The 11,302-nt window shown below is 40.8% G+C and overlaps 1 protein-coding gene across 2 annotated transcripts; it reads right to left on the bottom strand.

Annotated features, from left to right (window-relative positions):
* Window positions 1-838: 838 nt before the first annotated feature.
* LOC138209652 (ADP-ribosylation factor-binding protein GGA1-like) lies at window positions 839-10,894 on the bottom strand. Of its 2 annotated transcripts, none has more exons than XM_069168376.1 (16): window positions 10,819-10,894; window positions 9,237-9,321; window positions 8,861-8,936; window positions 8,158-8,256; window positions 6,966-7,089; window positions 6,705-6,805; window positions 6,548-6,628; window positions 6,325-6,462; window positions 5,705-5,915; window positions 5,418-5,597; window positions 5,264-5,331; window positions 5,068-5,180; window positions 4,065-4,201; window positions 3,740-3,909; window positions 2,526-2,636; window positions 839-2,124 (listed from the first exon to the last, which is right to left on the bottom strand). In XM_069168376.1, the coding sequence occupies exons 1-16, from the start codon at window positions 10,859-10,861 to the stop codon at window positions 2,014-2,016; spliced, it is 1,848 nt and encodes a 615-aa protein (XP_069024477.1). In that variant the 5' UTR covers window positions 10,862-10,894; the 3' UTR covers window positions 839-2,013. The 2 variants fall into 2 exon arrangements, with proteins under 2 accessions (XP_069024477.1, XP_069024478.1); XM_069168377.1 differs by having other exon boundaries at window positions 2,037-2,124; window positions 3,740-3,904.
* Between the last annotated feature and the right edge of the window lie 408 nt (window positions 10,895-11,302).

Consider the following 11,302-nt stretch of genomic DNA (forward strand, 5'->3'; position numbering starts at 1 on the left):
TTTTGGAGGCTTTATCATGAAAGTTGGTACACGCATCTCTCCCGGCGAAAAATTTCGTATTCCAGTGGAGTCGCAAGTGGGTGTGGCCAAATGGCTTGTTAGCGCCCCCTAAACAGATGCCCCGGCGGCTACATTTACCTAAATGTGTATCACACCGAGACGTACAAAAACGTTACATTGCACCATTACGTCAACTCAACAGGAAGTCCACCATTTTGAATTTAGTTGACATTTTTGGCGATTCGCACATGTTGTACTTTAACGAACTCTTCCTCGGGATTTTGTCAGACCGACTTGAAATTGAGTCAGTTCACTCTTAACATATTTGGGATTTAAAGTTATCAAAAGAATTTGTTTTCTTTGATTGGTGTGCCCGTGGTGTGGCGGCCAAAAAGTGACCCAAAAGTCATGCTACAGCATGTCGTTCAAAGAATTATGGAGGATTTTTTTTTAAAGTCATGACAAAGGGGAGGATTGAACCCCAAACCTTCTATCCGACAGGCAGCATTGCTAACCACTTCACCACCTATCTTCCCAGGAGATGATCAGCATTGTGACAAGTCTTTGGCTCACTGCAACCTAGAACTCCACCGGACATAAATATTCATTCAAATGCGACCAAAATTGCCGCAGACATTCTTTGGATAGTAGATATACATGTTTTCAAAAAGGTCTGCAGTGATATTAAATATCTTCCTGTAATGTGTAATTGATTACAAAGGAGTTAAACTTTAACTTTATGGTTAAACTGGAAATGTTGTCTAATGGAATGAAATACAAATTTTAAAGGCACATTTTGAGTCCCTGGAGACAAATCACAAAACATACCTTTGTGCAAAAGAGTGAATTTGTATTTATTGATCAATTCCATACTAACATTTAACAGACATCAGGCAGACACTTGTTTCCTGTTCTGATTTCATACAATCTGAACAGATGATGAAGCAGATAAAACTGAGGCAACTTCAAGCTTCACAGTATAATAAAACTGCTGGACAGGAAACAATGATTATGGAGGAGTTAACGACGACCTCAAATTTAGCCACAAAGAGTTTGATGCAGTGGAACTTAAGAAAACAAGCAAATGAAAAAAAGATACTCACAACTACATTCATGCCTGTCCAGACTCATAATGCTGCTATGATGTGTAGACTCTGAAGGAATTTGGCCAATAAATCTGATAGGACACAAAGTTGTTTCCATGACAGCAGATGATTCTTCAAATATGGATGCTGCTGCAAAGAAGCTACAACTTCTAAAATGTGGATGATTCACACAAAAGATCTCAACAATCAGCAGTTTCAAGGTGGACACCAAGATTAGTGTCACCAATTCAGTATCTGACCACATGTGAAATATGGTCACAATCGATCCTTGAACTTTTAGTTTTTTTCTATGCCGACTGTATGTTTTGTCAAAATGCCAAAAGTCTTTCCTTCATTTGTTCATGTTTTAAGCTGCGGTACTAAAATCTATTTTAGTATGTGGACATATCTACTCTACAATCTAAAGCAAAAAAAACCAACACAACTGTCACTCCTAAACGTAAAATAAATACATATTGAAAACAACATCTTCCATCTCGAGGCATTTGGGGAGTTTTCATGTCACAAATGCACAAACGCAAATATATCTGCGTACCGAACCCACCTGAGATACAAACATCTGTTTAATCTTTATTAAAAACAAAGCCGGTGATATTTCAGGACCAATAACATCAGTTAATAAATATGTCTTTAGACTTTTAGTCTTCTCATAAAAAACAGAGTTTGAAGAAGCGTCACCGTCCTCAGACAGCTTTGCCTGAATACCTGCTGGCGACATCAGAACCTCCACGATGTTGGCCACTAAATCGTCCTGAGTTCAAAGTCATGTCTTTGTTTGAATCGTACCTGCTGCTGTGTTGTAAAACATAGAAAAGTCTTTCGTAGAAAAACAGAGACTCTTTAGACTTGCACGGTGTCCACCTGGAGATTTCGGGTGCGGCAGTTTGAATCGGAGCATCTGAAGCTTTTATCGGCCAATCAAAGAGGTCCAGTCAGGGAAGCTGTCGATCTCTCTGGTCTCGTTCAGCTGCTGGTCTCCGTGTGTCAGTGTCAGCTTGTAACGCAGACGAACTTTACGCTGATGGAGAAAGAGGCACATCTTAAGGAAACAGTCGACATTTACCAAAGTCATGCCAGACTGAGGTAAAATGAGAATTAAATGAATCAATAGTTAACTTCATATTAGTCCCATAATGTCTAAGACATAGTACGGTGTTTATCTTTAATGTTATGCACAGGTAAATCTTTATCTGTCTCTCGCATGTAAATAAAAAGTAAAGCATATTGTTCGGGTTTAAAAAGAGAAGGCAAAGCTACGTTTAGTGTTACACAGTCTTACACATCTGCACAAAAAAATGAAATAAAAACGGCTACGAACTCAAACACACTGAAAAGGTAATGATGCTGATATACAAACACTACAATCCTTCAGGTGTTCTGTTCAATGAGTGACGCCGCAGTGAATGCACATGAACTCACCCTCTGAGGATTCGCCAACAGGAGCACCTGTGAGACGGCAGCTGGAGGCAGAAGAGGGTTGTAAGGAGGAAGGTGCGTCCCCGAGGGAGGCTGGAGCTTCACCGACATGGTCTGCAGGACAGTTAATTACACTGAGAAGGAGCCTCGTGTTCAGCAGACAGATACATGACAGGCTGCTGAGGACCGGGTTGAAGCGGGATTTACATAAAGTCTGAATTGATGGTCTGACACCAGCAGGGGGCGCCGGGAACATGCAGGCATGAGCTGGTGTGTTTTGAGATGAACTGTAACCCACAGAGCCTCCATCCATCAGCACTGCCTGGTTACATGAAGGACTGTCAGCTGACACACTTACAGATGTGACAGATGCTGCTGCTGTCACAAGTCTCAGCTGGTCGAAGTGGGAGAAATTAATCATCCGTTTGTCCCGATGGAACCAAATACAAAACTACAGCACGCTTTTTCCATCTTGAATTAATCAAGTGTGTATTTTTTTTATTAGTCGATTGATTAATGGACAGAAAACTAATTCAACATTTTGTCAGGTTATAGAGGAGCAGATTTTCTGTGGTTCTTTGTCTTATAATAATGTCAACTGAATATTTGGGGTTTTGGAGTCAAACAAAACTTCCGACCGGCAACATTTTATGGCATTTTCTGAATTTGTTTGCACCAAGCAATTAATTGACTGAATTCATAATTGATCATTATTGATCAGTTACAGCACTTTTATTTTTCAGGCACTCTATTAATGGTTTTTCCTTTGCAGTGTCAAGTAATGTGAAAAATACCTTTTACAATTTTAAAATGTTCCAATTTCTTCCAACCATCAGTCCAAAATCAAAATATATTCAATTTGCAAAAACATAAAAAGAGCAAAAAGCAACAACTTTTCACATTTAAGAAGATTAAATGGATTGTATTTGTACAAATTGCTTATTGATCTTTTAAGAAAATAGTCGATTTCTATAGTTCTATTAGAAATGAGAAATTTAATTGCACTACTGCCACAAATCAGGCAGTACAGGATGAGGTTTTGTTTCCTGCTGCAAGTTCTGGAGGTTTGAGTGGTTTTGAACGACAATGAACTGAAGACATTTGAAATTTTCCCTCTTCAAAAATGCATTGAAAAAAAACCCCAATTCACTATTATCACTCTTGTTAAGACGACACATCATGCGTTTATTTAGAAGACAGAGCAGAGAGTTTGTTACCTTTGGAACTGCAGCTTGAAACAGGAAGTCTTTGACGCGGAGGGCGGACGTGTTCACAGCAGACACGACGACCACGACGACATCTGGATGACCGGCGGGACCGTTTCTGGCAAAATGGAGCGACACGCGGATCCCGGCCCGATCGTGTAACGTGACGGGCTCCAGCTGACCTATCAGAAGACAACGGTCAGACGCGACATCCAGTGAGCAGGGAAGGAGAATGTGGCGTTTAATACGGCTGATGGTAAATGTTGACCGTCGAGCTTCTCAAAGCAGCGAAGAGCTAAAAGACGCATGAAAGGTAATCCAGCTTCTGGGGACGTACTGGATTTGATGGTCTCCATGGGAACAAATGTGTTTTTCAGGGATTGTGGGTAACGGGAGCTCTCCTCCAGTTTCGCCGGAGACACTTCGTGTGGTTGTTTCTGTGAAGCTGTGAACTGTTGATTTTGAGGGAGAGACCTGACAGGAGAAAAGGCAACAAGAGTACAGATTGAAAACAAACCAACAAACAAATAAAACAAAATGACAACTCATTATAGTTATATTTTGCATTTAGCTGGTGGTACACCTGTTACATCCGTTTGTTTAATTGACATGTTTTCGGTGTTATTTTTCATGTCGTCACATTAAACTCATTGTAATACTTCCTCCAAAGAATATAAAAAGTAAAATGTGTTTGCCTTATCGACTTTATAGTGAGAATGATTATTGTTCTGCTGCCTTCTAGTGGCCACAATCAGTGAACATGGTTTGAAAACAAGATTACTTTTCTTATTTAACAAACTGAGATTCCTGCTTTTTACTAGGAACAATATCATTTTGTAACACAACAATGTATTAATACTCACACCCCGAGAAGAAAACTATCTGCCTTCCTTCTTAACCAGATCATCTGAGCCTTTTTTTTTTATGGCAACTGAAAATAAACTATAATTTGTTGACATTTTACTTTAAACCCCCTCCATGAAGCAGGATTAAACTCTTAAACACTGAACACTTAATTAATGGTTTAATATACACATTATAACGTAGTTACATAATAAAGGACATTTTTTTAAATGAGTTCATTGTTGTGCAGTTATAACTGCTCCTATGAGGACATATTATCATCCAGCTGTGTTTTACTCGATGTCTCTCATTATCTGGTTATGATTTTGGGTGCCCAAAGGACGAGATGGAGGTAAAAAAAAAACATCCATCATCTGCTTACAATTCCAAGTGCCTACAAATGTTAAAAAAGCGGAGCTAAAACGGTGTCAGTGATGTAATCCTCCTGATGTCCTGCAGATATTCAGTCTGTGTCTCCTCTTTACATCCATCCTTACCAAACGTCGGTCCCATTTGATGTCGCTCTGCCGTCACCACATCCACGAGCTCTCAGCAAAAAGCGACTTCCTCCGTTCTGCTCAGCGTTCTTCTTTTGAACGTCTCCGTTAAGCTACGAAATAAGGATTCATTTTGTTACACCGTCTACCAAATAAAATACACCTTTAAATCTTTAGTCTAAGATTCAAGCCTCACCTGCATCAGCTCTTCATAATAGGACTTTGGACTCCCTCGAGTCGGTTGTGAGACCAGATCCTCCAACTCTGCGATTACACACCACCACATTACGAAACATATCCATCAGCGTTAGAGACAATGAAGTAGGAAAGAGAGACGAATGCAGGCCCACCTAATTCATTTAAGTCCTGGTCAGCGTCTGAGTGGAAGGAGCTCTCCAGACGAGAGAAGAAGAGCGGCGAAGAGGATTCGAATGCAGGCGGTGAATCAGCTTTTCTGCGAGTCGGTGGAGAGTCCAGCGCTGACAGATCGATGAGGTGGTAGCTCTTGATCTCTCTGGGACTCGTAGGAACTGGACGAACAAGAGAAAGCAGGATACAACACAAAGCACTCGGACACGAGGTCAACGTTTTCTCCACAGGGACTTAAAGACAAAAAGGTGAACAAAAGGAGGCTCACCGATGCTTTTACTCGTCACTTCTTCACTATTACTTCTTGCTCTCCCTCCGTTACACTCTCGTCTTCCCACCCAGTCTTTATAGGAATTCACTACAAGTGTTAGCTGGTCGTTGGCGGCCAGGATCTGAGCCAGAGCGTCATCATCGTCCATGGTGTCGCTGGCCATCCGGAACAGCGTGGGCCTCAGCCGGTCACACTGCTCATACAAACCCTGTGAGAGGGAGGAATCACCCCAAACACATAATGTTACAAAGTGTGAAATAACTCTAAATATTCATGAACAGTAGAGCTCAACAGAACACCACCATCTACACACTCAAGGAGGAAGTGGAGTGTGTCACAACAGGACGAGCGGACAGTTGAAAAAAACCCTCCCTGTGAACAAAGTATGATTTGGTACTACGACGCATCAATGATCCAACAACAGAGCAGTTGTGTGACGTTATTGCTCTGCCTGAACTATCACTATGCTTCAATAGTTTCACATGTCGTTTCAGTTGTTTATTGCAACTGCTGAAAATCCACAAATCGGTGTTCTCTCATTTCTCATTTCCACCGAGTTACAACGATCGCAGGACTTCGACGTTGACCCGTCTGTGTCGGTGTGACGTGCCGCACACCTTCATGTCGGTGCCGGACTGCGGTGGAGTTTCTGTGATTGTGTGTTGGTCCAGCAGCTGTCTGAGCTGCTCGGTGCTGCTCTCCACCTCCTTCAGAGTCTCCTCACGCTTTGACACTTTCTCGGCCTTTTCCTGCTCCTAAAAAAGACGCACATAAAAATGAAGAGCCAGTTTATACAGTTGTTAATGCAGATCAGTCCGTCAGCACCGCAGCACCGCTCACCTCTTTGATGGTGCTTTTAATGAGCCTGTTGGCAGTTTCCAGGTCTTCGGGACGGGCGCTTTTCAATAACCTGGCCAACAGCTGATGACACACAAACACGTGTTAGCAGGAAGAAAGTTGTCAAGATGTCCTCGTCCACACCAACTCGCACGCTCACCGTGGCCTTGTCCTCCTGGTCGAACACAGACTCTGTGCTTCTTTGTGGTGGAGGAGCCATTATTACCGTGTCTGGCAGTTTGGGATCTTTCTTCACAATACCTGAAATAAGAGAGAGGAACATAACGTGGTTTTACTTTCAAGAGGAAGAAATAACACTATCAATTCTTTATATATCTGTAAATATCACGTGCATCTCAGTCCCAGAATTTGAAATCACAGAAAAAGGTTTCATGTTGTGTGTGTGTGTGTTGTTCCTGACCTTGTCTCTTGAGCATCCTGTAGGCCTCCTGGATCTTTGGTTCTTCTTTGAGCCAGAGCGTCCAGCCGTAGAGGACCTCCATCACTCTGTCTTTAACGTTCTGTGGAGTCCTCGTGCCGAAGTACTGCTCGGGGAGACGGACGAGGTCAGTCACATCAGTATTAATGCAGAAAAAGACAATTTTACATCACTAAATATTACAAATTGAAATGATTTCCCTCCCTCAGTCTATTATGTTTATCTTTTTATATCAAACCCATGTAAACTCCATGTACTATCAGATTCGTTGATAATAGTGGCCTGTCTTCATTGTTTTTAACCTATAATAGGAGCAACTATCTCTCAAATATAATACAAAATACCTTTTAAATTACCCTTAACTCGCTGTTTTTTGTATTTGTATCTATTTGATTGAGCCCCGTTATTATGTGGACAATCTTGACAATGTAAAAACAATCGTAAATTTACCATTGAGGATTTTAAGTGAAACAGCTGAGTAAACTGAGGCGCTTTGATTGAAAGTGTTGATGGTTCTTAAAACCATCTTTCGCTGCTTTAGCTTTGTGTTTATTGTTTTTGTCTTGTTCCTTTTCTTAACACTTTGTTTGCTTGTTCCTAAATGTCAGAACTCTTTTCTTAAAACAATTTTCAAGAGAGCTCGTCTTGACTTGAGTTTAATGATTCTACTTGAATTGGAATTATTTTGTAATTTGCAGACTCTACTGTGTCCCATAAGAAGCACTTTGTAACCTTGGTTCTGAGAGGTGCTCTATGTAAAAAAAGATATGATTATTATTTTCATAATTTGAGGTGTTAAAACCAGAAATGCTACTCCACAGTCTAATATATAAAAGCAAAGAGAGCACACCAACGAATCGTGTAAAAATGATGAAAGTAGATCATTTAAAAAAAAAAAAAATACAGCAAGATGAAATCCACTCATCCAAACCGTTAACATTATTACATAAATAATCAAAATAGAGAACGACGTATTTTATAAATCGTATATGCGTGTTGTCACTCCATGGCACTTAACTCAGGTCAGATGAGTACTCAGAAACAGAATTTATAAATTCACTAAATGTAGCTTTAGAAGGATTTTTCGGTTCGTTTGTTTGCTCAGGACACATATTTTAGTTTTCAGTGTTTAGACTCAGATTTTGCAGCCACCTGTGTTTCTGATGAGCATTACCTTCGGTGTTAGGACTTTAATGAGCTCATTGAGAAAGCGAAACTTGGCAGCCTCTCTGTGGAATGTCTTGCCGCAGTTGTTCATACACGCCTCGAGAACCTGGAAAGCACCAAAAAAAAAAAAAGAATGAATCAATACCACCAGAAACTCTGGCAGAAAAAAAATGAACTAAAAACCTTTTGCTCTTCTGCAACAGTTGAGAGGGAAGGAGAGCAGATTTTGCCACTTCATGTTTGCGGTTAACTGCCTTGAAATGTCACATGACACGAGTCACGTGGTTCCCGAGACGCCTGTCGGAGTTACATTTTCATGGAGAAACAATGACTGAAGCTCTCTGTGACGTCCAGTCAGCAAACTGTGAGGTGTCACAGCGGATTCCAACACAGATTAAACCTCATGTCGCTTTGTCCACGTGCTTAAAATTAGTTCCAGTTACTGCTCACAAGACCGACCTCCCCCAGAGTTACAACAAAGACATTAGTTTATCAATGAATGGAGGAGAGCTCATGATAAATGTAGACTGTGACTCGTGAGAAAGAGCATCAAACAAAAATGGATGTACACTGTATGTCCACACAGATATCAATGTTCAAAGATAAAGAAGAACTTCGAAATTAGTTTCCGTTTGCATCTGGACACTAAAAAGACACCACATGAAAATAAACTGTTTGACAGGCATCTTCTGTATCTTCTGGTTACTTACAGTGAGAGCCTGTAGAGCCTCTCTCTCCTGTGGGGACTGGATTTTATGGGCGAGAAGACGAACAGCTACCTGTGGCCTGAAAGCAGAAAATATAACATTAAATAAAAAAAATCAAACAGCTAAAGTCCTCAAAGAAATGGACTGAAACGGGGCCTGTCTTTGAATTTACATTGCAATAGCTTTAGACTTTATAATACATTCATGCTGAGATGAGTAATGAGGCAAAATGTGCTGCAGAGTTTCAACTCTCTTTCCCACGATGGTGTAACTGACAAACTCATCACAACACGCATGTGAAGCAACACTTTCACAAATGCCAGAATTGCCTTGAAGTAACTTTCAGAGGTAAAAATAGAGAAATTGATGTTGAGCTCACCCGTCGGTCTCTTGGTTGACAAGCTGGTAGAAGCCCTGAATGCAGTCCCATCGGTCCTCATGATTATTTGGGTCTGTGGCCTGGTCTGAAACCGGAGGCACAGTTAAACACCGCGAGCAGTATTTAACAAGGAAGTGAAAATAAAAGATACAAAAACGGAGGAAACACTTGTACCTACTTTTCTTTTCTTTCTTTACAAATTTGATGATAAAAATTAACGTTTAATCTATCTTCAAATGGCTCATTTTATTTGACCAAAAAAAAAACTGAATTTCTTAAAAAAAAAATTCTTAATGACTTTTTTCTGCCACTGCTCCAGTTTTACACTTTACTTTTATTGCTATTGCTTCTGCTGGTGTTTACATTTTTGTGAACTTTAGGCTTTTCTCCACTACATTTATCTGACAGATGGAGTTACAGCTGGATGAAGTTAAAAACGCAGGAATCACACCGAATGTGAAGAGAACTAAAGACTGCTGGTTTGGAGGTAAACAGACCGTAATTACTGAGCCTGCTTCAAAACAAACATTTGTGAAGAGTAACGGAGATGTTGAGAGGAAGATCCTTTTTCTCTTCTGTGTTATGATTATTAGTCTCGCAACACACGTCTGACTAAGGTGCTTTTGTTTCTTTTTCTGCATCAAGATCAATAAAACACATTTTAAAAAAAACAACTCAGAACACTATTCACACCAAGGATATGCACTTTGCAAGCATTTTACTCTTAATTAGAAATATTTCCCCTTGTGGGATCAATAAAGTCTGTCTGTCTGTCTATTATACTTCCATGCCAGTATATCTCTGTCACTGTGGCCCAGTGCATTTCTCCATGGTGCTAATCTGATTTATATTCAAATAAAACGTAAAACACAAAATACTGAGTCCGAAGTGACTTTATTTTGTCCAACCAATAGTCCATATGTTTATAACAACGTAAATGAAAATAGTTAAAAGGGAAACGCACAGATCCTGAAATGTTCCAAATGAATCAAAACAGATGTCCACTGATTTCCTCTGAATAGACCGATTGTTTCAGATCTACGTGTTTGCTGCTCGGTAGTTTGGTCCGCGACAAAACATCATGTCGCCATTTGCAAAGTGACTAAAGGCTGAAATAAAATAAAATACAGACGAGAAATATAAAGCTGCATTACAAGGACATTCTTCCTGAAGACATGTATAACTTGTAGTGAAGTACGCCAAAGATATGAAACGCTTTACCACCGTGCGCGCGCGCGCAACAGGAGCCCAGACATAACAGCGCTCGAGCGCTTCTCCGGCACGCGCACGGACGAACTTCCTGTTTCAGCTCTGACTTTTACGCATGAAATGCCAAAACTTATTAAAAGTTTAAATAAATCAACGCTGACTGACGCACCAAAAAAAAACAACGTCTAATTGCAGCAACGAAGTCCAACTGAAGTCACGAGCTCAGCTGATGGTTAACGCGACGTTTTGGCAGCGACCGTTGAGTAAAAGATGCGTGATGGTGAGACGTTAGTCGGCGCTGCGCCGCATGCACAAGTTAATAGACAACAACAACAAACAAACAAACAAACAAACAAACTCCGTGTTTACTTACTGAGCCATGACTCTAAAGTTGCCTGGCTGTCACCGCTCGCCATTGCCGGTCCGCCTCCTGCCGGGTCTGCGGAGACAGTGTCTGGTCTCTGTGCGGGAAGCGGAGGAGTCAAACGGTGCCGCCTGTTTATAATGACACGTGACACTCACGCTCCTGACACGCGGAGCTACACCCTTCACGCTGCGCCCGCACCGCACCGCACCGCACCGCGCGACACGCGTCTGGCTTCACATAAAAACACGATACTTTTATAATGCGCGTCACATTTTATACGGCCATCATGTCTTCTGTGCAGCGGTGGGGGAAAAAAAACAACACAAAAAAAACTACCAAGTACAAGTTTCAAGGACTTTACTTGAGTATTTATATCTCATGCTCGTTTCTTACTTCTACTTTAATAAAAATTTCAAAAGGAAAGAGTTTTACTTTTTACTCACTTTGGGAAAAGAAAAGAATCAGCGTAATCTGTAATGAAAGTAGTTAA

The sequence above is a fragment of the Embiotoca jacksoni genome, unplaced genomic scaffold (genome assembly GCF_022577435.1).
Source record: "Embiotoca jacksoni isolate LCO1_2020_lvr unplaced genomic scaffold, fEmbJac1.0.p SCAF_4, whole genome shotgun sequence".
Classification (NCBI taxonomy): domain Eukaryota; kingdom Metazoa; phylum Chordata; class Actinopteri; family Embiotocidae; genus Embiotoca; species Embiotoca jacksoni.